Here is a 27,835-nt window from a genome sequence, read left to right as displayed (position 1 = left end):
TTTCAGGTAGCTGGGTTGGAAACGAAAATGTGGCCTCAACAGCAGATAAAGCATGTCAAGACTGAGAGGAATTATGAAGACTGCTATAGAAATCACTTTAAAAAAACTGAAGTCACTTGTTATACAAAGCACCACAGCCTCTTCCTTTCTCTCTGGTTATTTACCATGTTCTCTTTGAGAGTCCCAGGTCCATGAGGAACCAGTCAGACATTGTTTCCTCAGTTTTTGTAGCCTACAATTACGTAAAAGTCTGTAGTAGTAGATATTATACTTGAGTACATATTGCATTTTTATACTACTTTTCTTTGCTCACTGAGGACAAACCTGTTAAGGATTCCTTTGTGCATAAACAGAATAGCAAAACATAAAACAGTCTGTGGGCTCAAGTGTTGTTAATAAGACTGGCATTGCTTTAAAACAAGAAAGACTTTTAGTGCAACTCCATCTGTGATTAAAAATAGAAGTGCTAAGTCATCAGTTCAAATAATAAGTACGTGGAATTAAAATAATTTATTCTTAATTTTTAAAAAATGTTTTCTATTGTTCTTTTTGAGGTCCTTGCCCTGCTGGCGCTGAGGAATGTGCTTAGTCGCTTTACTGAGTTATCCTGTACCGTGGGTAATTCCACTGAAGTCATCTCCAGCCTAGAAGTTCTGAGGCTCAAGGCAAAGATACGGACTACTGACAACCCCCGAAAAATTAATGCAGTTTGCCCTTCCTGGGCCATTAGGAAGCTGGCACCGGGCCTGGGACCCTCCTGGAGGACTTCGCTGGCCAGATGGTCGGCTTGATTTAAAGCTGGTCAGAGCTGCTCTTTCCTGGCTGCTTTGGAAGGCCACAGACGGGTCGGGTAGGGCAACGTGAGCCTCGGCGCTCGGGAAGAAAAGCCGTGGACTGCTAAGGGTTGTGCCCTAACATAGGGTAGAGCAGAGCAGCCAGGCCAAAAACCCAAGCCAGCGTCCGCAGCCACCGCCCACTGAGCCTGCTTTGCAAATCCCAGCCGGCCCACCGCTCTCTCCCACGCTCACGTAGCCGAGACGTCTGGCGTACGCTCCGCCTCCCGGCGTGACAGCGGCCCCCTAGCACGTCCGACTATTTGCGGCGACAGCCTCTTTACGCTCTTCTCTGCAGGTCCCTCTTTATTCCAACTGTCCAGGATTGGGCCCCACCACTGCAAAACAGCCAGCTAACTTCAACTCTAGCCAATAAAGTGCGCGGGCTGGGACCACGTGACAGCAGTGACGTGTGCTCCGTCGGCGCCCAGATCTCGTTCGTTTTCGTAGATCGCCTAGAGGGCGTGTAGTCTACTGGAGAACTCCCTACATCCGACCTCCATTACCGCACTGCCTCCGGTGGCTGCTGGGATACCGGGCGCCTGGTCTAGGCACTACTCAGTCCTCCAGCTGCCCGGGAATACCTCCAGTTCGGCCGCGGCCCGCCGGCCTTCCTTGCCCCGCCTCGTCCGTGCGGCGCGTCCGGTCCGCTCGCGGGCCCACTTCTCTCGGGAGCCCCCACCCAGGCGCATGGCTCCATGAAGCAGAAGAAGACAGAGCGCGAGAGGTGCCGTCCGCCCCGGCTGCGCCTGGACCAAGAGAGAAGGTGGGAGGAACTGGGGCTGCACCTCCTCCGCTGGGCTTCCTCAGCCCGGGAAGCGGAGCAACCGGGCTGCAGGCCCCTGGGGTCAAGGTGACGGTCTGGGCAGCGTGGGTTAGGGGACCCTGGGCGTCGGGGAAAGGAGGCGGCATGCGGGCGAGGCCTGCGGCCCGCGTGTCCCTACTGAGGGCGGTGGTCTGAGGCTTTACTGGGAGTGGTGGGCGGTAGCCCCTGCCCTAGGCGGCGAGGCGAGGCTCCTGCTCCTTTCCTCACGCTCTAGCGTAAACAGTCTCGGGTCCCGGTAAAGTTTGGGGGTCTCCGGCGCCTCCTGGCGGCCCCACCCGCCGCCCCCTCCTCGCTCCTCCTCTCCCCTCCCCCCCCCCTTCAGTCGGGCGTCTGGATTCCACCCCAGCGGCTTGGCCCCGCTGCTCCTACCCGTCGCTGGGCTGTCTACCCTACTCCTCCTCCCAGCTCTCCGTACTCCTCCTTCCTCAACCCCCTTTTTTCTTACTTTTCGCCTTTTCTCTTGGTCTGCTTTGCCCCTGCTCGCCCGGTCTCTCTCTTCCCCGCTCTGCTTGGTCCTTTTCTTGCTTCACTCTTTCTCTTCTTTTTTTTTTTTTTTTTTTTTTTGCCAACCCCACTTTCAGTCTCTCCTTCCTTACCTACCCACAGCTCCCGTTTCCTTTGTTTCTTCATCCCAGGTTGTGGGGTTTGCCCTTCATTCCCTGCCCTTCTCTATTCCGCGACCTTATCGGAACTCCTCACTTTGACACACTCACCCTTTTATCCCGGTGGGCCTATCCTCTTTCACTGCCCTCTTCTTGGATAGAGTGGGTGGGGCCGGAGTCTCCAGCTTACATCTTTGAGAATAGCTCAGTTCTCTACTAATAGGGGGTGGGGAGAGTTGGTGAAGAGATTTATGCAACACTAAGGGTAAGGATAGATGGCTGTTACTAACAGTTTTCTTCTCCATCTGGAATAACAAGATGGTATGTCCTCAGGACCTGGCACTGGCATACTATCCAGTAATTCTTCAGCACCATCTTTGCAGAGGATTTGGGAATATGTTTGTATTCTGAAACCAGTGGAGAGCCTTGAAATGATATATCTTGGCCTTAGAGCAAGTTATGGTCTAAATTAATGGTGGAGAAAGTTTTAATGTGTATCTCATGTTCAGGTTCAGTAAAATCTTTGATCTTCAATGTTCTCATTTCTTGGTGATTCAGTACAAGGGACTGCTATTGCCGCCTTTTATTTAGATTTTGAAATGTTTTGAAGTAAGGCAAGCCTGTTCCTTGGCTGTTTGTTTTTTAGAAATTGCATGGTTGAGCCCTGGCTGGTGTGGCTCAGTGGATTAAGCGCTGGCCTGTGAACTGGCATGCAAACTGAAAGGTTGCTGGTTTGATTCTCAGTAGGGCACATGCCTGGGTTTTGGGCCAGGTCCCAGGTTAGGGCCTTGCAAGAGGCAATGGATGGGTATTTCTGTCCCTCTTTCTCCCTCCTTTCCCCTCTGTCTAAACATAAATAAAATATTTTTAAAATTGCATTATTGAGTTGTAGTTTTTCAAAAACCATCTCTTACCTCTACACTACCTTGATTTTGTTTATTCACTACACCTGCATTTCCATCTTAGGTACAGGAAGAAGGAATGGAATCAGAAGGAAGAAAATTCATTTCAGAGACAAAGTAGCTCCCCTCTTTTGTAGCTGTTACCCTGGAAATACAAACTTTCTGCTTTCAGTGAGTATAACCTTGAATATTAGGAATAGAATTTCTTTTTTTGTTGTTGTTATTTTTGTTTTTCTTTTAGACCTATGTTAGGATATAGGTTTTATTTGGTTGAATCTTTGTACTTCAGTGAGAAGGTCCTAATGTGGACAAAATTCCTTCAGCTTGCTTTCTTTTAAAATAATTGAAATATGTAAAGATAAGTTTATTGTTCATAATTCCAATAGAATGACCTATGACGTAGATGGTGGTGTAGCATTACACTTACCCTCTGTGTCTTTAGTACATAAGCCTGGCTGTGCTCCCTCCCAAATTACTACTACATTTTTTTAAAGACAGTCAAAGAGCACAACTCAGATTAATGCAATTCCTCTCCAGGTTAATTATTAGGTCTCTAACATACAGTTATAATCTTAAGATTTGGGGGACATTTTGCCCAAAGTCTGTTGTGGTGATACTATTATCTTGGAAAAAAATTTGAACAAAGTCCTGGAAAAATGTTTATTACCGCTGCATCCCCTTGAGTTTATTAATAATGTTATGCCAACACTTGTAAGAGAGTTTTTCAGAGTTGCTTCACATTGTATTGAAGCCTCACAAACCATCCGTTGGGGGGTTGGGGGAGGCGTTGGGGGAGGCAGGCAGGAAACAAATACTTTCATTTTACAAATGAAAGAACAGGCCTGGACAGATCTGGCACCTTGCCATAGGTCACATAGTAAAGGGAGGGGATCTAAAAACAAAACTTTTGACTCCTATGTTTATGTTTTTTCTTTAAGCTAAGCTGACCTGAAAATATGAAGTTCTGTGCAGTTTTCTAAATCTGTAACTTTTAAAGCAATTATATAGGTAGATCTGTATTTTGCAGGGCAGTTTTTCATACAGCAAGTGTTTTGTGTATGTGTTATGATAGGGTTTCCAAAAATACAGAAACAATTATTTGAAGTGATTACCACAAAGTTTGTAGGGTGTATTTTTTGTTTTGTTTTGTTTTTTTAACATTGTTTATTCTATTACAGTTGTCCCAATTTCTTTTTTTTTTCTTTCTTTCTTTTTTTTTTTCCATTTTGCACCCAGCCCACCCCTCTCACCCGTGGTCAATCCTTTCTCCCTTATCCATGTTCATGAGTCATTCATACATGTTCTTGTTTGTGGCTTTTTCATCTGATTGTTTTTTTTGGAATATTTCCATAAGTAGGCTAGAGTTGTAGCCCAGGTGCTTTCTTACTACTCATGATGCAATTATTGGTTTAGACAAAAAGTCCGTTTAGTTTTTTCCATGAGAAAATACATGTTTTACATTTTCACCAGTAACTTTATTGATTTGGATATTTTAAATATGTTGGCTATCTCTTGCTGTTGGCTTCTAATGGGTAGAGGCCAGAATAAACATCTTCCATTGCAATAAGACAGCCCCACAGCAAAGAATTATTTGACCGAAATGTCAGTAGTACCTAGAAACTTTGTAAACCACTTGACATGATCAAACAGTCACAGCACCTTCTCCATATACTGCACAAATCTTTTTCTGTGTTTCAGTTTAATTTTTACCTTTCTTAAAATAATAAAGCAGCCTTGGCTGGTGTGGTTCAGTGGATTGAGTGCCAGCCTGGGACCTAAAGGGTGGCCAGTTCAATTCCCAGTCTAGGGCATATACCTGGGTTTTGGGCCAGGTCTCTAGTAAGGGGGCGCACAAGAGGCAACCACACATTGATGTTTCCCTCCCTCCTTTCTCCTCTCTAAAAATAAATAAAAATTTATTTTTTAAAAATTTTAAAGCATAATATGCCAAAAATGTTGCTTATTTTCTTCCATCTTAAATATTAAAATTGCTACACAAAATTCACCACTTTTGACTTTTATTTTTTTAATGCACACTGTTATGACAGCTGTTAGAATACAGTCTAACAAAATTGTTTCAAAGTTTTGGCCAACCCAATATTAAATTGAATTTCTGTTTTAACTCTCTGTCACAAAGGAAACGACACCCTTGTTTCCTTCTGTATAAAGCTTGGTTCGAACAGACATCTGGACACCAATAAGAAGGAGGAAAGAATTCAGAAACCACTTTTTTCTTTGCCTCTTTCATACCTTACAAATCTTTTTGGTATAAGGTCACACCCTCTAATAAACTGTTTTGTAGCTTGTTTTCAAAAGGTGAAACTGGAGGGGGTTTTTTTACCTCCAAGCTTTTCTAGATATTTTAATGTGGTTATTGTTTGAAATCTTACTACTTGGATTCAGTGGTTCTATTAGTATTCAATACATACCAAGTCTTCTATAATAATAGCATATTTATCAAGTTTAGTTTCTTTTTAGTATAAGCTTAAAAGAGGACCCAAGTAGAATAGAAATGTGTACAACTCTCAGACAGCCCAATATTCTTTCTTATGTTTTCTGGCATTCACAATGAAAAGAACAGTGGATGACTTACAAGTTGTTGCTCTCCAAAGAGGGAAAGCATTAGGTCATTGAAGTAATAATCACATGTTAATAATGATATTTTAAACTACAAGGTGGTTCTTAATAGAAGTTCATTATGAAGGTACTTACTTCTGTAGATATTGTAAGAACTCAGAGCTATATTGTTTTTGGAACCAACCCTACTTTTATTAATAGAGGTAATGGTAATGGTTATAGTACATACTTTAAATAGTAGTTACATGCCAAAGAACTTCTAGGTGCTCTTCATATCTTGCACATTGACTGCTCACAAATGACCCTGTGTTGTAGCAGGAGCCCAGTTCCACAGAGATATGACAAACCGACAATCAGCCTGAGTTGGCATAGCCAGTATGTGGCAGGTCATAGCCAGTATGTGGCAGGTCCTAGAATGTAACCCCAGAGCCTAGGTTCTGTTTTCTGAAGATGAACGCTGCTACAGGAAGATGTCAGTTTGGGATTTTTGTTTGTTTTTAGATTTTAGTTTGAGAGGGAGAGAAACATTGATTGGTTGCCTCTCTTGCATGTCCTGATCTGGGACCAAACCTGCAACCCAGGCATGTGCCTTGACTAGGAATTGAACCCATGATCTTTCTCTTTGAGGCACGACGCCCAACCAACTGAGCTACACTGGTCAGGGCAAAAGACGGCAGCTTGTTGTTTACAGCACTTAGGGGTCTTAGAAGAGGCCCCCTAGTAAGGGAGGAAGGTCCTCTACCCAGCCAGCCACTTCAATCGTGGTGTCCTCAATTGAAAACATCCCCTCAATACTGGTCTTTATTTTTGAAAACATCAATTTATAAGACATCATTTGTATTAATTCCTGAAATCATACATTGCCCTCAAAGCAAATAAAAGGGCTCCATCATTCATAAAGAAAATAAAAATTCTTCCCAAGTGCAGTTGAGAAAGTAGGTTTGGCCTATTAAAGGAAAGCCTTTAGCAACCTAAAATTAAGTATCACCTGAGGCCAAGTCCAGGACTGACCAGTTACTGGTGTGTTTCAGCAAAGAAGACAGCTGCCAGCATAAATCAAAGAAGTTAATGTACGGGATATTTGACCTGATGTTTTAATGAATTGTCACATTGGCTATCCATTTTACTATGAATGAAACCATTCCTAGTTTTTGAACAGAGTTGACATTGTTAAAAAGAATAGATATTTAAAATTTAGCTTCAGTTTCTGACATACTTCACAGTTAGCACATTACAATGGAGCCCAGTACCTAAAGACTATGGCACAAAGTTTCGTGCCATCAACTTTCTTCTTATAAAAAATGCAAACTTGCCTTATCTGGTGTGGCTCAGTGGGTTAAGCACCAGACAGAATCAGAGGGTTGCTTAACCCTCTGATTAGGAATCAGAGGAATCAGTTTAATTACTGGTCATGGGCATGTGCCTGGGTTGCAGGCTAGGTCCCTACTTAAGGGCGTGTGAGAGGCAGGTGATAGATTTTCTCTCCCTCGTTTCTCCTTCCCTTTCCCTCTCTCTAAAAATAAATAAAATCATTTCTTTATTATTTTTTAAAGATTTTATTTATTTATTTTTAGAGAGGGGAAGAGAGGGAGAGAAACATTAGTTATGTGAGATAACATCAATCAGTTGCCTCTCACATGTCCTCAGTTGGGGGCCTGGCCTGCAACCCAGGCATGTACCCTGACTGGGAATCGAACTAGTGACCTTTCAGTTTTCAGGCCAGCACTCAATCCATGGAGTCACAGCAGCCAGGGATAAAAATTTTTTTTTTTCTTTTTCTTTTAAAGCAACCTTAAATGAAGTAACTAGGAGATCTATAGATAAAATGGCTGGTGTGTATATGTAGGATCCTGAGTTAGGTGTTGTGAAAGACAAAGCACAAATGCCACCTGGCCTCTGAGACTAAAGTTGAGGATGATTTCATTGTTGGCTGGAATAAAAGTGGTCATAGAACCCTGCTCAACTTTCTTGCAGAAAGGGAGGAAGAGTCATCTGGTTTTTGTTACAGGCCCTGAAGGAGGGCGGGACACCTGAGTGCTGCACGTTAGGTAAATACGTGGTGATTTTTCAACACTGACAGCATACTGTATTCAGCACTTGCTGGATTAGGAAGCCTCAAGTGAAGAGGTAAAACAGTAATTTATGAATTTGTCTCCATCTGGTGGAAATCCATTTTACCTAGCACATTCTCAGTGAACTCAAGTGAACAGAGGAAAATTAGGTAACTAATACTGGCTCTTAAAGTAGCCTTTGAGTTTAGTTTTGAAAGTAAGGAAATGAAGGCTTGAGAGAGTGTCAGTGATATATATGTCTGTAAGGCAAAGGTTTTTACACTTACAGTTACTTCAGATGAACTGACTTCACACTGTGCAGTTACTCCTACTATGATCAAAGTACCATTGTTGGTAGTTTTTTATGAAATTTTTAGAAAGAGTAAGATTTCCCACACCATTTCAGAAGACACGTTGAGTATGTCTTTAGTGGTATTATTATTTAAGCTGGTCAGACAGCAGGTTTGTCTCTTGTATTGAAATTCTGTTATTCTGAGGTATCTTACACTGTACTCTCAGACACCAAGTTGTTGGAGAAGTGAGTCCCTTATTGTAGGTTGGTCCTAGAAGCTGAGTCTGGGTCTACTTGGTAATAGTGAGATGCCTGCTTTGTTGGAATAGGCTTAGAAGAATCTCCAACCTAAAGAGAAAATTTTTATGGAATTAGTAGATAATGGTTAATGTTGTAAATACAAAGTATTTACTACCAGCACCCTGTTTTATTTCACATTCTTTATTGTACTTCACTTAATGTTTGCTTTATACTGACAGATAAAGTATTGGTCTCCTTTAAAATATGCCTTCAAAATAATTGAGTGGAGGAGGGGAGATGGACTGAGTAGGTAGGCTACAGATGAAAAATATTGAAGCTGGATATTGGGTTCGTTATGCTGTTTCATTTTGTTTGTGTTTTGAATTTTTCATGTATTTAATTTTATAGAATAAATTTTTAAAGTGACACAGAAAGTTGGTAGGGCTACCTTTGGTCACTGATTGAGAATATCATTTGAATTGTTTCCTTAAGTGATCTGAAAAGTGCATGGGCCTAAAGAACCACAAGATTTGGGTTGGTTCTTCTCCCGCAATGTGTGTGTGTGTAAAATTGTCATTCAAGTACAGTTTCTCCATTTTTCTTCCACCTCCCACCCTGAAACCGAAACATAATTATTAAGAACAAATGAAAGAAATAGATGTAGGTAAAGATGTCAGCTAAATAAGGTTAAAATTACTATTTTTTTATTGGTGAAGTACAGTAGTCTCCATTTTGCTCCCACAACTCTACCCCGTGCCACCCATCCCTACCTCCCACCTACGATCCTACCCCCCTTTGGCTTTGTCCATGTGTCCTTTAAACATGTTCCTTGACGATCCCTCCTCTTTTTTCCCCCATAATCCACATTCCCTACCCCCTGGTTACTGTCAGTTTGTTCTCTATTTCAATGTCTCTGGTTATATTTTGCTTGCTTGTTTGTTTTGTTGAATAGGTTCCACTTACAGGTAAGATCATATGGTATTTGTCTTTCACCACCTGGCTTATTTCACTTAACACAATGCTCTCCACATCCATCCATGATGTCACAAAGTATAGGAGCTCCTTTCTTTCTGCTATGTAGTACTCCATTGTGTAAATGTATCATCATTTTTGATACACTCATTTTCTGATGGGCACTTAGGTTGCTTCCAGCATTTGGCTATTGTAAATTGTGCCGCTATGAACATTGGGGTGCATGGGTTCTTTTGAATTGGTAATTCAGGATTCTTAGGGTATAAACCCAGCAGTGGAAATGCTGGGTCAAAAGGCAGTTCCATTTTCATTTTTCTGAGGAAATTCCACAGTGGCTGAACCATTCTGCATTCCCACCAACAATGCACTAGGGTTCCCTTTTCTCTATAACTTCACCAGAACTTGTTTGTTGATTTGTTCCTAATGGCCATTCTGACAGGTGTGGAGTGGTAATTGCATTGTGGTTTTAATTTGCATCTCTCTGATGGTGAGTGATGCTCATTTTTTAAAGAGATGGAAGGAGAGAGAAAGGGAAACATTGATTTGTTGTTCCATTAATTGATGCATTTGTTGGTTGATTCTTGTACATGCCCTGACTGGGTATCAAACCCACATTCTTGGTGTATCATGACAACGCTCTAAACAACTGAGCTACCTGGTCAGGGATGGGTTGCTTCTTTAATTTCAAAATCGTTGTTTGGGAGGGTGTAAGAAATTGTTAAATGGAATGAGTTGTGACCATGTTGACTGCAGATCAGTAATTGCCATTGTGTGTAGTCAGAATATTCCTAGGCTTCAGTTCCTGAAAATCTTCTATTGCTGTGTTGTAGGGTGTTTCGCTGCTGCGGTAGTTGATAACACCTGCTAAAGAACACCTGAGTTGCCACCATCTCCTAACACCTTGCTGTTTTCTTCAGGTTTGTTTTAGTGTAATAAGAGTGAGGAAATTTTTTTCTAACCTTTGTGTTTCATCCCTTCTTTTTTGTTTCTTTGAATTTTGGGCTCTTTAAAGGCAGAGCCTCTGGGTGGTTCTGTTGTTTCATTAAACACATGTCCTAAATCCCTTTCCTACAGCTACATAAAAGGTAGAAAGGCAAATAAGAGCTCAGAGGCCTTAAAGTGACATCCATTTGTGAACTCAAATGATAATGTCAAGGGGACTGGTAAATATTTGGGTGATGGCTTAGGTGTTGGTTTTGAATTTTTCCTGCTCTATTTTTCTTGGCAAGATTCTGCCACCTATTTGGCTAGCTTTTAGTATACCCTTGAATGCGGTTTGTTTTTCATCATGCCTTTAGGAACGGGACTGAATCCAACGGCTATTATTGGCAAGCCTCACACTTCTTTGTGACTTGGTGGGAAAACGAAGGCCTTGGAGTCTAACAGATAAGATTGTGGTCCCAATTTTAATTCTTCCACTTAGTGGTAGTCTAACTTTGGGCAGGTTTTCTGACTTATTAAGCCTGAGGTCCCACTTCGCTTGAATAGGTTTGAGGGTTTGTGAAACCCTGTGTAAAGAGCACCAGTGCAGAGTAAGTTCTGGCCCTCCAGTAGTTCCTTACTTGCGGGAGCAGCTAAATAAATTGACACTTAAGTGTATGAAGTCCATCACATACATTAGTCTCATTATCCTAATAACCACATGAGGCAAGTCCTATTGTTCCCATTGTGAACAAACTGAGTCAGAGAGGTAATCCTGAGGGACTCAGGATTTCAACCCAGGCCAGTGACTTTGGAGTTAACGTTTTCAACCAAGACATTCTGCTTCCTCTCTTAATAGTCTGAACAAGACAACAAAGTCCATGCTCAGAAACAGTATACTTTTTGAACGTTTTAATGGATCAAGTACATAAGGTTTTTTTCAAAAAGAAGACCATTTCAAGCCCCACTTGAAGTTTACAAGCTATTTTTCCTTGGTTATAGACAACTTACATCTCACAAGGAACTGCTATAGATGCAAAAGTGTGTATTTTATGGATCAGCATATATCAAGAAAATAAATATTTGTGAAATGTTTATGTAATTCAACTTAAAAATATCTGATTTGATTTTTAAAATTATAGAGTTTATAACCAAAAACCATGTTGTAGAGCAATGTCTAAAAAGGCAATCGTGTGCTATGTGTTCAAATCATAGAGAAAATTTTAGGTAGAACAATACATATATAATTTGGGGGAGGGCCAGCACTAACATTAATGATTTGGAAAAAAAGCAGTATTCTTTTCTCATCAACAGAATTTTACAGACTTTGGTATAATTGACATTGAAATAATTAGGATCTATTCTCCTGATTCTGTTGATTATTGACAGAACAGAAAGGGGATCATGGTCATGTTATAGCTATACATTTTTACCTTACGCTTAAGGTGTGTTAAGAAAAAAGATTTAGTGATTTCCAGCCAAGATGGAGGCATAGGTAGATACACTTTGCCTCCTCGTACAATCAAAAGAAGGACAAGTTTAAAAACAAAAAATAACTAGAACTGCCAGAAGATCAAACCTACAACCAAGGAGTTAGAATTTCATCCAGACTGGTAGGAGAGGCAGAAAAAGGCATCCAGGTCAGAGAGGGATCGCAGTAAGGTGGCACTTGGAGGACTAGGTTGGGTGGGGTTGTGGCTGGCAGAACAGGCCATCCCACATTTGCATGCAGATAAACTGGGAAGAACAACTAGGGAGTAAGACAGATTGAGCAACCCAGGTTTCCAGCCCAGGGAAATAAAGCCTCAAAACCTCTAACTATAAAATTCTGTGGGGGTTGCAAAAGCAGGAGAAAGGAGAAACTCCCAGCTTCACAGGAGAGTTTGTTGGAGACACCCACAGGGTCCTACAATGTATACAAACTCACCCTCCCAGGAATTAGCACCAAAAGGGCCCAATTTGCTTGTGGGTAGCGTGAGAAATTATGAGAGCCAGCCCAGAGCTAAGCAAGTGGCATTCTTCCCTCTTAGACCCCTCCCCCACATACTGCCTTGCTCTGGCAAATACCTAAGGCTCTGCCCCTTACTACTCAATAGGTGAGTGGACACAAAAAAATATGGCCCAAATGAAAGAACAGGTCAAAGCTCAAAAAAGAACTAAGCAATGAAGGGATAGCCAGCCTATCAGATGCAGAGTTCAAAACACTGGTAATTAGGATACTCACAGAAAAGATTGAGTATGATCAAAAAAATAGAGGAAAAAGTGAAGGCTGTAGAAAGTGAAATAAAGGAAAATGTACAGGGAACCAACAGTGAAGGGAAAGAAACCAGGACTCAAATCAGTGATTTGGAGCAGAAGGAAGAAATAAACATTCAACCAGAACAGAATGAAGAAATAAGAATTCACAAAACTGAGGACAATCTTAGAAACTTCCAGAAGAACATTAAACATTTTAACATCCAAATCATAGAGGTGCCAGAAGGAGAAGAGCAAGAGCAAAAGATTGAAAAATGAAGGAGAACTTCTCCAATCTGGCAAAGGAAATAGACTGAGGAAGTCCAGGAAGCTCAGAGAGTCCCAAAGTAATTAGACCCAAGGAAGCACACACCAAGGCACATCATAATTACATTACCCAAGATTAAAGAGGAGAGAATCTTAAAAGCAACAAGAGAAAAGGAGACAGTTACCTACAAAGGAGTTCCCATAAGATTGTCAGTTGGTTTCTCAGAAGAAACCTTGCAGGCAAGAAGGGACTAGACAGAAGTATTTCAAGTAATGAAAGGCAAGGACCTAGTAATACTCAAGATTGGAATGGAAGGGTAGGTAGATAAAGTGCTTTCCAGATAACATCAGGTTAAAGGAGTTCATCACCACCAAGCTCTTATTAAATGAAATGTTAAAGAGATTTACCTAAGAAAAAGAAGTTGATCAAAAATATGAACAGTAAAATGACAACAAACTCAACAACTGTCACCAACTGAACCTAAAAAAAAACCACAAAAGCAAACTAAGCAATCAACTAGAACAGGAACAGAATCACAGAAATGGAGATTATATGGAGGGTTATCAGCGGGGAGGGTACTAGGGAAGAATTGGGGAAAAGGTACAGAGAATAAGAACATAAATGGTAGGTACAAAATAGACAGGGGAGGTTAAGAATAGTATGGGAAATGCTGAAGCCAAAGAACTTAATATGTACAATGCATGAACATGAACTAAGGTGGGGGAATGCTGGTGGGAGGGGCGGGTGCAGGGCAGAGGGGGAATAAAGGGGAGAAGGAAAGTGGGACAAGTATAATAGCATAATCAATAAAATATATTAAAAAGAAATAGATTTAGCATAAATGATCCTCTGGTTCACATCAGATGGGACACTCTTTTTCTGGCCTGATGCCACATTATGTTAAGGTAAGTAGCTTTACATAAGTCTGCTTTGCTATGACAGGGCAGAATGGCTACCTCACAAAAGGACTATGAAGCTTGGGTCATTTGTATGAATAAAGGTTCCTACTAGATTGTAGCTTTTCTTGAACGAGCCTTTAAAAGGATAGAGAAATGTGGAGAAATTGAAGTGAGTTCAGAGAACTAAGGAAACAGTAGTATCAGAAAATGATAGCTGTGGGGGTGCAGAAAGATGGGAGCCTTGTGTTAGAAGGTGTGCTAAAGCTCTTTCTTGAGAATGACAGCTAACTGCATTTCACCTTCACTAAGGTCTGGGGCTGAAGTTACATATATATATATATGTATTTAGGTTAGTGTTGCGGAAGATGCTGAAAGGATGTGGTTAACAAGGAGAAGCGTGGAGGTTCCTCTGGGGTCCTTTAAAAATAGAGTGGTTGAGTTTGGATCCTATGAAATGGTAGAGAAAGCAACCTGATGAAGAGTCTGATGGGTCAAGTATAATTTTTTGTCTTTTTTGAAATGTCCTCTATCATCTAGCTTCACAATGGCTACCACCCAACTCTCTCTTCTGCCCAGGAGAGTCCTGGGCAAGAGAACTTTGTTGCCTGCCTCCATTCATGGTGATCATAGCTTTATGGGAAATTTTTTTTAAATGTCCCCTTTAGGAAAAGTTTGGGAGTTGCTGGTCTGGAACTCAGGATATCTTCTAGCCCTACTGGTCTGAGACCCTTTGTGACTATGTGACTTGGGTGAGAAAGAGAATTAATCACTCTTGCCTCTCTGTGGAGACTCTTTTTCTTTGGTTTTTGTTTTCTCATTTTGCCTTCGGTTTTTGATTTCTCCTTTTAGCTAACCATTTGAATTAATGTTTACCTATTCCTTTCTAGAGTTCTCTAGCATTCCAAATCTCAAGCACTGAATCAGGATGGGAAAAAGACGTTGTGTTCCTCCACTCGAGCCCAAGTTGGCAGCAGGCTGTTGTGGGGTCAAGAAGCCCAAGTTATCTGGAAACGGAACACACGCTCACGGGAACCAGTCCACAACTGTCCCTGGCTCTAGTTCAGGACCTCTTCAAAACCACCAGCATGTGGATGGCAGCAGTGGTCGGGAGAATGTGTCAGACTTAACTCTGGGACCTGGAAACTCTCCCATTACACGAATGAATCCCGCATCGGGAGCGCTGAGCCCTCTTCCCCGACCCAATGGAACTGCCAACACCACCAAGAATCTGGTGGTGACTGCAGAGATGTGCTGCTACTGCTTTGATGTCCTCTACTGTCACCTCTATGGCTTCCCACAGCCACGACTTCCTAGATTCACCAATGACCCCTAGTGAGTAGATCATCAGGACAGGACAATGAGAAAGGCATGATGGCATCTTTCTACTACTATAAGTAGAGAGAGTCTGCTACTTATAAAATCTTTAACATGATATGGGCAAAAGGGAGCAGTAATATGATAAATGTCTAACAATATTTGTAATGTTCACTGAATTTGGTATTGGAAGGGGACCAGGTTACATTTAATCTCTCAAGTGGAGAGATCCACTATCACACCATTGTGGACCCCAGTAGTGTTGACTCCAAGTAAATTGGGAGCATCTGAGGGCCAGGTTAGAAATTAGGAGCTCATTTAGTGGGAGCTGTGATGCTCTTAATAAGGGTCCCTACTTTGTTCATTGGCAATCTCATGGTAATTCCATAGGACCACTGGCATCCCACCTAGAATGTCAGAATCTGCTTTACTGTTTTTAATTCAAGACTGTTGTTTGTCCCCAGCCTTCTCATGTGTCAGTGATATAAACAGGGAATGTGTATAAAGCTTAAAGTGAAGAAATTCATGCTAGTGTTTACTCCTTTCTCAGAATTGGAAGCAGCTCTGAGCTAGCTTGCAAGAGCTTGCTTTTATTTTTTTATAAGATTTTATTTATTTTTAGAGAGATAGGAAGGAAGGGAGAAAGAGAGGTAAAAACAAACCATTGATTGGCCTCTCACACACCCACAACTGGGGACCTGGCACGCAACCCCGGCATGTGCCTTGACTGAGAATCGAACCAGTGACCTTTTAGTTTGTGGGATGACAGCCAACCTGCTGAGCCACACCAATCAAGGCTGAAAGAGCTTTTTTGGTTTTGTTTTTCAAAGATGCTTTTGGAGCACTCATTGACCTGAGGTCATTCACTCCTCAGCTGTCAGTGCATAGGAAGGCATTGCACAACCCTAGTGGGCAGGGAATGGAGGGGCATGAAAAAAAAGTCCTTGTTCTTGGGATGCTTGTTGACATGGCAAACCACACATACAAAGCTAAATAGTGTGTGTCACAGAGTGTGGACAGAGGAGAGGGGAAGTCACTCGTGTAAATTGTGTCAGAGAAAAGAATATGTAGAGAAAAAGCCCACTGTTCAGGGCAATACTGCCATGGTACAAAACAAAACAAAACAAAACAAAAACAAACCTGCTGAGCAGCTGGAAATGCTCAGCTTTGGTCTGAGTGGGATTGGATGTATCCTGTAAAGGAGAGAGACAGGTTTGGAAGAGTGGGTGGTGGTTGCAGCATTGCAGGGTATAGGCTGTTATATCCAGTGGTTTATAGTCTCATCTTACAGAGAATGAAATACTTGGAGGGTTTTTGAGTGGGTGTTGAGACAGTAGCTCTGGCAGGTGCTATTCAAGTGTTTTAGTGCACGGGAAAGATATGTAGCTAAGAGATCGGCTTTGTAATAGTGATCAAAGAAGTAGGTGACTTTAAAGTTTTAATTTGCTTTTTAGAAGTATTTAACTCAAGAATCTAAGAGGTAATGGCATAGGAGTTTGGCAAAATCTGAGGAAGAGTGACAGACCTGTGACCTCTTTCTAAAAAACCTGTCATCATCAATCTGATGTATCCTAATGAAGCATGGCTTTGGCCTAGAAACAGAGAATGGCAACTTCTACTAAAAATAAGCTCTTTTCTGGAAACATGGTTTTTCTTTCCTGAACACTTAAGAGCAGGAAATATTTATAGTTGCCAATGGCAGAAATAATGATGGGAACAATGTGGGGTTGCATCAAATGCTTACAGGTAAGGAGGAGAAGTTGTATAGATCTAGTGTGTCTTCATGAAGGTTGGAATTAAGGAACTTGGACATTCAAAGTGAGTAAAGAAGAGGAGAAAGACAGAGAATTAAAAGGAAAAAAGTGGAGTCTTGAACTTTTTTCAGGACTGGTTCTGAGGAAGAGAGAAAGAGGAATAAGCCCTGGCTGGCGTAGCTCAGTGGATTGAGCACGGGCTGGGAACCAAAGTGTCCCAGGTTCGATTCCCAGCCAGGGTACATTCCTGGGTTGCAGGCCATAACCCCCAGCAACTGCACATTGATGTTTCTCTCTCTATCTACCTCCCTTCCCTCTCTAAAAATAAATAAATAAAATATTTTTAAAAAAGAGGAATATATATAGCACATACATGTGGTATCTAAACTGACAACAAGGCACATAGGAAAGGCTGCCCAGAGAGTCTTTCTTCATACTCCCTTGTGAGTTATCCTCTGCATTTCCCTTCAGGAACTGCATGACTCCCAGAAAGGCAGAGAGTCCTTCAGATAGCTGGCAGCTCAGAAAACATCTATTTGGGGAATAACAAATGAACAGGAATAAAGCCAAGGTTTTGTTCTTACCCATGATTAATTTGGGGCTGGAGAGTGTTTGTGTTTTGCTTTTTTAGTCCGCTCTTTGTGACATGGAAGACAGGGCGGGACAAGCGGCTTCGTGGCTGCATTGGGACCTTCTCAGCCATGAATCTCCATTCAGGACTCAGGGAATACACGTTAACCAGGTAATTGAATGAGGCCTCAAATCGGTGGAATAATTAACAATCAATGTATCCACGAAATTGAAAACAACTGCCTGACTTTATGTCTTCTAAGTAATAAAGAATGAACGTTCTCTTTTGGTAATCAGGAAATGGGGAGTTTTAATCTGATGAGTCACCACTTTAATCAAATATAGACAGTTAATAGAATCAAGTTGTTTTTTAGCACATTAGTATTGATGATAAAAATTGAGCTATTCTCTGCATAGCTCAACTTATAAATATTCAGGCACATGCTCCCAACTCTAGAGTGGCCTCACTTATGTTTTCTGTTCTCTTCCAGTGCACTTAAGGACAGTCGATTCCCCCCTCTGACCCGAGAGGAGCTGCCTAAACTTTCCTGCTCTGTCTCCCTCCTTACTAACTTTGAGGATGCCATTGATTACCTGGACTGGGAGGTGAGAACAGCTGCATTTGGAACTCTGCATCTCTCGTTGCATTTGGGTTCGGGTTAGTACATGGTAATGTATCTCCTTCATTGAGAGGGCATAAGAATGTGAAAGCTAAGTTTGGAAGCAATTGTGAGCAACATAGGTGACAGAAAAGGTGCTATAATATTAGAAGCAGAGAGTTATGAAGACCTTCTCTTTCTTCCCAGTCCACTCTGGTTCACATCCTCTTCCCATATGTCTAATAAGAAAAAATAATGAGGATAAAGCACAATATTCCAGATCCCTCTGGGTAAGCCCTTGAGTAAAAGTTATTAGAATCATTTGTGAATAGTCATGAACTCAGATCAAAACTCCGTGGTGTATTCATTTAATGGAATAGATAGTAGGTAGACTATTCAAGATTATTACATAAGCTATTGAAATCATTTATTTCTACAGTCTTTATACTCTCAGAGAGCTGGCTACATGTAGAATCACACCTTATTTCAAGCTTTGGGGGGTGGGGTACTTCTATACCTGAGAGTCTGGTAGTGATGATAATCAAGAGGTTCTCCTTTTCTCAGTCCCGGATCAAGCTGGTCAGGGGACAATGTCAGTTTACATATGGATGGCTAAAGTTCCCTAAGTAAATGCTATTGATTTGGTTTTGGTTTTTTTTCTCATAGGTAGGGGTCCATGGGATTCGAATTGAATTTGTCAATGAAAAAGGCATCAAACGTACAGCCACATATTTACCTGAGGTTGCTAAGGAGCAAGGTGAGTTGGACAAATGGAATTTCAGTAAACAGTACTTTATAGTGTTGCTGACTAAAAAGCATGACAATGGAGTGTGTGTCTTTCACCCCAATTGCAACCAAGAGTAAGTGCCTTTTTTCCTCTCAATATCTATCAGATTCTTATAGAATGAAAAAAATAAACTCTCTTAAAGATGCAGAAATTGGGAAAAGAAAAGGGGTAAAGATTACTCTTACTTGCTTAATTCACTTTCAGTGAATAGCTTTATTTATTGTCCTCCAAGATGGGTAATTATAGCAAAATTCCACAAATCAACTTGACCATATTGTGGAGTTCATTGTTAAAGGGAAGCTGCACATATTGGGGTTTTGAACTCTTAGTCATAAATTATTAAACAGTATTATGCTTAGAAAAAGACAAAACATAACTTCTTTTTTATAAAGAACTTGGGAGAGGTAGGGAAAATAACTTGGTAACACTAAGTAACACTAAGTTGTTAACACTAAGTTGCAACATTAAAGGTAGGACATAGGTTGGGCAAGTTTTCTCTTTAAAAGAATACATTTAGCCCTGGCTGGTGTAGCTCAGTGGATTGAACGCTGGCCTGTGAACCAAAGGATTGAGGTTTGACTCCCAGTCAGGGCACATGCCTGGGTTGCAGGCCAGTTCCCAGCAGGGGACGCAAGAGAGGCAACTGTACATTGATATTTCTCTCCCTCTCTCCTTCCCTTCCCCTCCAAAGATAAATAAATAAAATCTTTAAAAAAAAAAATAAATAAAAATACGTTTAAATGTTGCTTGTGCATTCAGTGGTATGTAGTTCAGTATATCTGAACTAATTATGTGGACAGCAGTTGCCTTGTTTTTGTTTTTGTTTTAATTAATTTTGAGAGTGAGGGGAAAGGAAGGAGAAAGAGAGGGAAGGAAACATCGATGTGTGAGAGATACATCAATCAGCAGCTGCCTCTCACAGCCCCCCAACAGGGGACCAGGCCCACAACCCAGGCATGCGCCCCGACCAGAAATTGAACCAGCAACCTTTCAGTTTGCAGGCCAGGGCTCAATCCACTGAGCCACACCAATTAGAGTGCCTTGTTGGTTTTATTGTGGTTTTGTTTAAACTTTTTCAAGAGTAGTGTGGATATGACATAAAAAAATTAATAAAATGACATAAAAAATTTAACATTTCTTTACAAGGTGGCACACCATAAGTATTTTCTAATACTGAAATGTGACAATAACTTAGGTAAATAATCAAATAACGTTTGCCATTTGAAAGTTGATTGGGAAAATTGTAAAGTGGCACATTTTGCAGTAATTTAGGGAGTTTTCTTTGGTTTTCAGATTGATATATTTGGTTTTATCTGTTTTAAAATGTGTAAGAACAACATGATAGTATATGTGTGAACAACTTTCCCACCCATCCGGAAGGAATAGCTTCCTTCCTTCCATTAATTCTGTATGATACATAGTAGATCTCCTAGAAATCCTCGAAATGAAGAAGGGCCACACAAAGGAATATAAGCTGCAGAATTTGATTTCTCTCTTTCCACAGAACAGCCCTGGTTACCAGCACTAGGTCAATAACCAGTCTTATGTTGGGATTACCTCTGACAGGAAAGACACAGGAGCAGGGAGCCTGGCGACAGCCACATGTCATGTGTCAGGTCATAATCTCAAATCTCCAAGGTTTTCCTTGGTCTGTCAGTGAGGCAGACAACTCAGTGCCCAAGGCTTCCTTTGCCCCTCCCTAGCAGACTTGGCAGTTTCTCTCCTCTCATGGTGTTGAAACATGTCCCCTCTGTCATTGTGCATTGACCTCAGTGTGTGTCTCTTCTCAGACTGGGATCAGATCCAGACAATAGATTCCTTACTCAGAAAAGGTGGCTTTAAGGCTCCCATTACCAGTGAATTCAGAAAAACGATCAAGCTTACCAGGTAAGCCCCTTTCTCATTTTCCTTGTCATTTTAATTTAGTTGGGTTTGGATGAAGGGTACTTTTGATAGCAAGGGGAAAAAAATTTTTCTCTGCTTTCTCTCTAAACCACAGAAGTATTGTAAGGTTGAGGCTCTGAGGAGACAGTGATAGCAGAGTTAGACTCCCCAGCATCATGAGCATCTTGACAGCTAATCCAATAGCAGGAGGAGCAGGGCTGGGCCACTCAGCAAATTGTGGGTGTCTTTGCCAGACTTAATTTTTTTGGGAGAGACTGAGGGGGGAATTTGAAGTCAGGAGAGAAGGCCCTCAGTGCAGAAGGCCAAGGTCAGTTGAAGTCACATGCAGTCAGGTGGCAAGGATATAGGTGGCATGTTAAAGGAATAGTTTTTGTAAAAAGTTAAAAGGAAACCTGCTTGTTTGGGGTGAAGGGTTCTTCGGGGAGGCTGCCTAGTGTGGTAGAAAGTACATGAACTTGGGGTCTGAAACTCAGCTCCACCACTTAGCTATGTGACCTGGGTCAGTTATTCTGCCTCTCTGAGTGAGAAAAAATTTCCTGTCTGTAAAAAGTGAATGATAGTGCCTTGGGGTTGTTTTAGGTTGTGTAAGGTATGTATGAGGAATTCTAGTCCAGGGCCAGGCAGTAGATGTCAGTTCTCTTCCCATCCCTACTGAAATCGAAAACACTGAGAGGTTTACCTTCTGTGGGCTTCAGTGGGCCTCTGGCCCCCTAATCTATAAAATGCTAAATAATCATATAGTAACCTCACAGGTCTATTTGGAAGATAACCCAGTGTTTTTGAAATGCTTTGGATTCCCCCCCCCCAAAAAAAAAACAAAACTTCAAATACAAAGCATTATATCATTATTATTATTATTATTATTATAATTTATTTGAACAGCCATTTCCCTGTCAAAATTCAGGAATAATCACCTTGCAATGGAGGAGTGATTACAGTGGGAAAGAGATGGCTCTGGGTAAGGATTGTCACACCCAGCTCCTGTGGTCTGTAGTAGGCTCCATAGGTTTGTAACACCCCATGCTTTGCATCCTGACTCATGGCTCTTTCCAGAGCAAAGCCAAAGTGCTATGAATTCTGTTCTAATGACCCTGTGATATGATATGGCATATTCATCCAGGAATTGAGACCTATCCTATATAGCCCCAGGATTCTTTAACCTGCTTCATGAGAATTTGACCCAGAGTTAGATTACCTGTGCCCCTTTGGTTATAAATAACTCGTTTGTTGCTTTTTGCAAACTAAGGTTGCATTTCTGTTAATTCATTTTAACCTGAGTAGATAATGCAGTTTATACTGGGCATTGGTTGCATCATCTTCCAATCTGCCACCCATGTAATTTGACTTGAAATTCTTCCTCCAGGCCCCAGTTGCAGATTGCTTAAGAGCAGCCTGATGATAAGCATATATAGTGTTTAAAGGTGGGATGTGCAGAAAACACATTCTCAGGGGTATTGTGATTGTGCTTTTTCATCTTGTTCATTTGTAATAACATTGTTTTTTTGTGCTGTCTTTCATTTTCTGTAAGTAAGGTTGCTCTTGGTCTTCCATTTTATTCTTTCAAAATGTGGAATAAGCTTTTGGTTTTCTCTGCTGAGTGACTCTCCTGAATGAAATATTTGGGGTTCATAATACCCTTCCCTGTTTCCTTACACAGGTACCGAAGTGAGAAGGTGACAATCAGTTATGCAGAATATATTGCTTCACGACAGCACTGTTTCCAGAATGGCACTCTTCATGCCCCGCCCCTCTACAATCATTACTCCTGACACAAGGCTGCATGACCAGTCCCACCCCCCTGTGGCCACGAATGGCTATGACATCATTGGAGCAGATGCCTCCTCTTCCTGGTCCAGTTACTTCTATTACTGCACCATTTTATGATGCTAGCATCCGTTGCCAAGTCTGCCTCCAGCTGACCGGTGGGGGCGGGGGGACGTTATATTGAATGAAACAACTTGAGGGGCCCAAGCCTTATCTCAGCCTTTCCTCATTATGGGGTTCCATTGGATTGGGGCTCCTCCATGACTAGTGAGAATTGCCGTGTGGGTTCAGAAGATCCTTGGCATGCAAGTGGCTACCTGTGTGTTGGCCACACAGTGGAAGCTGGAATTGATGATTCTTGAAGGCTCAACCCACAGGCACCCTTATAGCCTCCCCAGATTAAGGAGGTGTATTCCCTGGCAGTCTGGGCAACGGAGACCAACAAGAAACATTTTTAGGTTGTTTTAAATTCCTTTTTTTAAATCTCCAATTTATTGCATACCAACAGTTGATCACAACCTCCATGCTTCATAAGTGGACGCCATGTTAGGGTTGAACGTGGGCACTTTGAGTCCTTCGAGGCTCCTGGACAGAAACCCACATCGTATTGGATGGCGTGGCATATCTCATTGCTCAATCAGCTTTGAAGGATTTAATTTTCATCCTATTAGCAGTTGGATGTTCTGACACTTCTTCCATTGAGTCTCCTGGTATTGAACAGAGAGAGCTCTGTGGTGTAACCTGCTGAGGAATGAACTGGGATGCCTGCAGGAGGTCCTGACATAATTGCTACATGCAGTGTGAAAGGAGAGACTGCTTCCTTACCACCCGGCTACCTCACTCCTTTACTGGTAGCAGTGCCTATAGCTGGATCTAGGTTCACAGAAGACATACTCAAACAAGCACCTGGGTTGGGCTTTAGAAAGACACGTTGTCACAGGAGAGAATATAGGATCTCCAAGCTATTTTTTTTCTTTTCAGGCAGCCATCTTTAAGGGACTTAAAAAACAGTGGAATTTCTTTTTCTAGTTCCCCTGTAGAAGTGAGAAAACAGTTTATAATTTAGTCCTTTATAGGACTTAAGAACAAAGCTGTGTAGTTAAACAAGGTGAATTGTTATCTTGCTTAATATGCTGGGAATCTTCACTGCATCAGGGCAGAGCCAAGTAGCTCATTTTATTCTAGGTCATTTAGATTTTCATGTGGCATATTTCCCTTTCCCAGTGTTGCTTACTCTAAATAGCTCTCAGCAACTTTTCTCTTTCCTCTTGCCTGTTCTCTCACTGGTGGCAAAGTTTATAGAATTAAGGAGTTGGAAGGTGCTTTGGAAACATTGTCATGGAGGCACTGCTGAAATTAATCACAGGTAGGAGGTGGCCAGTTGGAAGAAAAGACTGTAAGGGTAATACACTGGTTTTCAACAACATGCAAGTGGATTGGGTGTCAACCTGGTGGACAATGTTTTGATTTAATTTATTTTAAAAAGTTTATGTGGTGATGGTATGGCTTTCCAGAATGGGCAGATAGTAAAGTCTAACAGAAATGGGGTGGAGGGAACAAGGACACAGTGTAAGAAATGACATGTGCTATTACAGGCATTGCTGTCTCATTTCCTGGAAGAGGTGAATAGAGGTGAGGTGAGCAGATATGCTTGGCATCTTCTGTTCATGAGGATGTGGACTGCAGGGGGAATGGGCCAGCAGCAGGATGCCGGGCTGCATTCCTGCATCCTGCCACTCTTCCTACAGAGTTATTGAAAACTATTGAAGATGAAGGATTCTTTCATGATTTCCTGCTGCTGAGAATAATAAATATCTTATTACACACGCGACAACAGTTATTTTAGGTGCCACGGATTGATGTCAGGGTGGTCAGTTTGGGACTAAACCACCCACCTTCAATTTGTACAACAGTATTGATACATAGGGCTACACTCATTACTGTTCAAATGTTCTATGTTAAAAGTTGTGTTTAATTTCTAAAGATTTAAAAATCAAAAAAATTGGTGCTAAAATTTTATCCCTGAGCATGCTCAGTGAAACTGGTCATGCAAGCATTTACAGTGCCATGCTCTTCAAGCCTTTTTTTTTCTTGTAGAAATGTTGCCCTATTTAATTTTATTTTATTGAGGGTGGGGTAGGATACCTGCCATTTAAGGAAATGAACAAAATTTAAAACCTGCAAAATGCAGGGGAAAGGGAATCAGTGCACAAGAATTGGGCTGGTTAAGACCAGCACCACACTGCAGTGGGCTCAGTATTTGTGGAGAAGCCTTACTCTGCACGTTCCTTCATGCTCCATACAAGTCCAGCCACGGAAGTGCTCGAGGTCCTCTTGCTTGTCAAGAGTACTTGAGTTGACGAAAAAAATTATTTGGCCCTGTAAGCAATGGCACTATAAGTGTCCATTCCAAATGGGGCTTATTCAGGAAGCAGTCTGGAAGTAGATGGTCATGGTCACCTCATAAAGATGTGTGGCAGTGGCTCTCTGGAAAGATACTAAGTCTGGATCATCCATGTGGCAGCTTTGTGTAGGGGGATGATGGCTCTAAACTGAAACTGAACTGCCTTCCACTCACTTAACCAATGCAGTGATGAGGATGGCCAATGTGTGAGTGGTGGGTTTAAAGAGAAGGGTTTTTTTGCTTGGTGTTTTGTTAGTCCTTGTGCTGCTCAAGCTGAACAGTAGGTGACCACTGTTTTAAAGGGACCAGCCCAACTTGGCTGGTTTGGTTCAGAATTTGTTTCATCCCTAGCTGTGAGTGCCTTTTGATCTGGAAAGTTAGGTTGTCTCATAATACCCACAGCTGGGACATTCTCTCTGTAATTATGAATTGTGTTTGTTTTATATTAAAAGAGAATGTCTTTGATCTCACTAGAGTTTGTTGGTGTTAGATTGTTTCCACTGTGAGTTTCTTAAACTTTTTCGCTTCATAATTAATAAAGCAATTCATGTTAGAGTCTCTTTCAACATGAAAGGTTTGTAATTGAGACATTTTATTGTTTATAATAAAAATAATCTATACAGGAGTGTTAGGTGTTAATTTTAATATTTGCACAAAATCTGTTTTCCATGTTAACACCTACAGTTTCACTAACTGTTGATGTCGTTTTTCTGTTGAGATTCTGGAGCTTAGGGAGCTTGTGGGGCTTTTTTTGTTTTCTGTTTTCATCCTTATTTCCCTGAAGCAAGAGACTTTGTATGACCTTCAAGTGCAAGGACTTCATACCAATTCTTCACATTACACTTGGTTGCCTCTTGGCTATATAACTTCTGAGTGCAAATCATTGAACTCTTTAACAAAGTATTGTAGAGAATAAATCATAATGGGTAAAAATTGTTTGGCCTCTTTTTTTGGAACATTGGTAACAGTCAACAACAATATAGTATTCAGTCAGGCTGCATATTTTGTGTGGTATTAATGACCTCCAATAACCATGCACTTGTGTGTGTGTGGTTTTAGCAATGCTGCTGATGCTTCAGAGTCAAGTTTCCTGAACCAGGGTTCATGAACCCTTTCAAGTTTAGTCTGGAAGAAGGTTCATAGATCTCGTTAGCTTTCCATTGAAACCGATTTTGCCCATAAAGTTAAAAACTTTAGTAAGGGGGGAAAAATGCTCAAACTTAAGATGATTTGGAGACATGAAGCAAAGACATTGGGACAATGGTATGTTCTAACCTAAAAAAAAATGTTTATTCTTGGATGGCCCAAAACAGATGAGATGTATTTGGAAAAAGTGACAAGTAGTTTTTCAAACATTCATATTCTGCAATTGTCAGCCTTCAGTTTAAATTTTTGCAGGTAGTAATTTTTTTTTTAAGATAACACAGTTCTGAGGCCCTTACACTTGGCAGAGCTCATAAGCATATGGCCAACATGTAAGGTGTCTGGGTTAGATAATTTTAGAAATAAACTACAAGCAACTGATTAAACATACAGTTTGATAATAACTCTGGGTTGTTTGAGAGGAATTGTTTCTTCAAGAGAAAAGAAGGTTCTAGAGATGAATATTCCATATTACATGTAACAACAATTTCATGTTACTGTTCCAAGTGGGACTTGGTGGTACACTGTAACAAAATTTGCCATATTAACTTATCCTTATTGTCTGAAATACGAACTAAGTCATCTGGTCAGAGATCAGTGGTGCTAATTCTGATGCGAGTGGAGGTGGGGAGGTACATTAGAGCTGTTTCCATATTAATAACAGTATGTGACCTTGGCTTGAATATCTGGCTTTGAAATACTACTTACTTGTTGAGCTAGTTGACAGACTTGACTCAAACCAATACTGTACAAAGAACTTGTAGTAGCATCCTGAGGAATGAAATGCAAATCCCATTCTCTCAGTCTTTTTCCTTATCTAAAATGAAGCTCTGACAGATTCTAGGATCTCTGTCTTCCTGCTGCTTATTCATTTTCTATGTATATTCTGTAGGCTACAGTGAACTAACTGAAAAACAAGTCACCCCTCTGATTTCAAAACTGTTGATAAGGGGAACCAAACAGGTCTCAAGTTCACCCAGTCACTCAATCCCCTACCACAGTATGGCCATTCTGGTTACCAAAGAAGTAACCTGGGGTGCTGACATTGAAGCCTTCATAGGCTGTCAATCAGACCTGAGATGGAATCTTTGCTGTTATTTATGAGCCAGACAAGTAGCTGAATTTCCTTTTTGTGACAGGAGTATGCATCTCTAAGGCAGCCTGTTGATGATGCTTTGCCCAGGCCCCAGCACAAGCTGTGAATGGCTGGATGGCTGTTGACTATCCACACTTGTCCAGTGCTAGGTGTAGATGGGAGCTGTGGGGCCAGTGTGAACTTTCCAGAGCTATGGGCATAGACAAGAAGCAGCATAATTGGTGTGCTCAGCCCCTCAATTCAGGATAATCTTTTTGAGAGATGGGTACTGAAATAGGCCCAGATTCACCTCAAGAAGAGTTCTCATGTCCTGACCAGAGCCACTTGGTTGGACATCATCCCTCAGAAGCAAAAGGCACTGGTTGACTCCTGATTCCCAGTTAGCCTGAGTTGTGGGTTCTGTGCCTGGTTGGGGCACATGCAAGAGGCAGCTGATCGATGTTTCTCATGCCAGTGTTTCCCTCTCTCCTATTTCTCCCCTTCTCTCTCTTTAAAAAGGCTCTCAAAGCCAAATGGACATTACCACAGGCAGATAGGACTTAGAATCAAGTTTGGAACTCCAAGGACAACCTGGAGGTTTTGGTACCTATACAGAAGTCAAGGACAGTTTGCAGAATAACACAGCCACCAACCCCTCCCCCAAATACCCCATACCTTTGTATTGCTAGACACTTCTTTTGTAGCACCAGTATGTTTCTAGCAGCAGGTGCCACAGATTTCTTTATGATAGAAATTGGAGATTCTCTACAATAACCTTGAGTATATGGAAAACTGAGAAACATTGTCATCCTATTTTAGAGGCAAAACATCTGGGTCCAGGTAGAAAACAATGAGGGATTCAGTCCACAAGGGATTCTTTGAGAAGTACTCTAAAAGGTTAT

General features: G+C 41.4%; 1 protein-coding gene across 4 annotated transcripts; it reads left to right on the top strand.

Annotated features, from left to right (window-relative positions):
• The first annotated feature begins 446 nt into the window (after positions 1-446).
• AMMECR1L (AMMECR1 like) lies at positions 447-27,451 on the top strand. 4 transcript variants are annotated; one of them, XM_045825963.1, is made up of 9 exons: positions 455-1,599; positions 3,228-3,334; positions 14,284-14,367; positions 14,506-14,950; positions 17,318-17,428; positions 17,748-17,862; positions 18,522-18,612; positions 20,433-20,529; positions 22,205-27,451. In XM_045825963.1, exons 4-9 carry the CDS (start codon positions 14,544-14,546, stop codon positions 22,314-22,316), a joined length of 933 nt encoding a protein of 310 aa, XP_045681919.1. In that variant the 5' UTR covers positions 455-1,599; positions 3,228-3,334; positions 14,284-14,367; positions 14,506-14,543; the 3' UTR covers positions 22,317-27,451. The 4 variants fall into 4 exon arrangements, with proteins under 4 accessions (XP_045681921.1, XP_045681919.1, XP_045681918.1 ...); XM_045825965.1 differs by lacking the exons at positions 14,284-14,367; positions 22,205-27,451 and adding an exon at positions 21,452-21,512 and having other exon boundaries at positions 447-1,599; XM_045825962.1 differs by lacking the exon at positions 14,284-14,367 and having other exon boundaries at positions 459-1,599.
• Positions 27,452-27,835: the final 384 nt, after the last annotated feature.

The sequence above is a fragment of the Phyllostomus hastatus genome, unplaced genomic scaffold (assembly GCF_019186645.2).
Source record: "Phyllostomus hastatus isolate PE091 unplaced genomic scaffold, TTU_PhHast_1.1 phas_scaffold_60, whole genome shotgun sequence".
Classification (NCBI taxonomy): domain Eukaryota; kingdom Metazoa; phylum Chordata; class Mammalia; order Chiroptera; family Phyllostomidae; genus Phyllostomus; species Phyllostomus hastatus.
The sequence above is the reverse complement of the archived record's forward strand: the minus strand, read 5'-3'. Positions and strand labels throughout refer to the sequence as shown.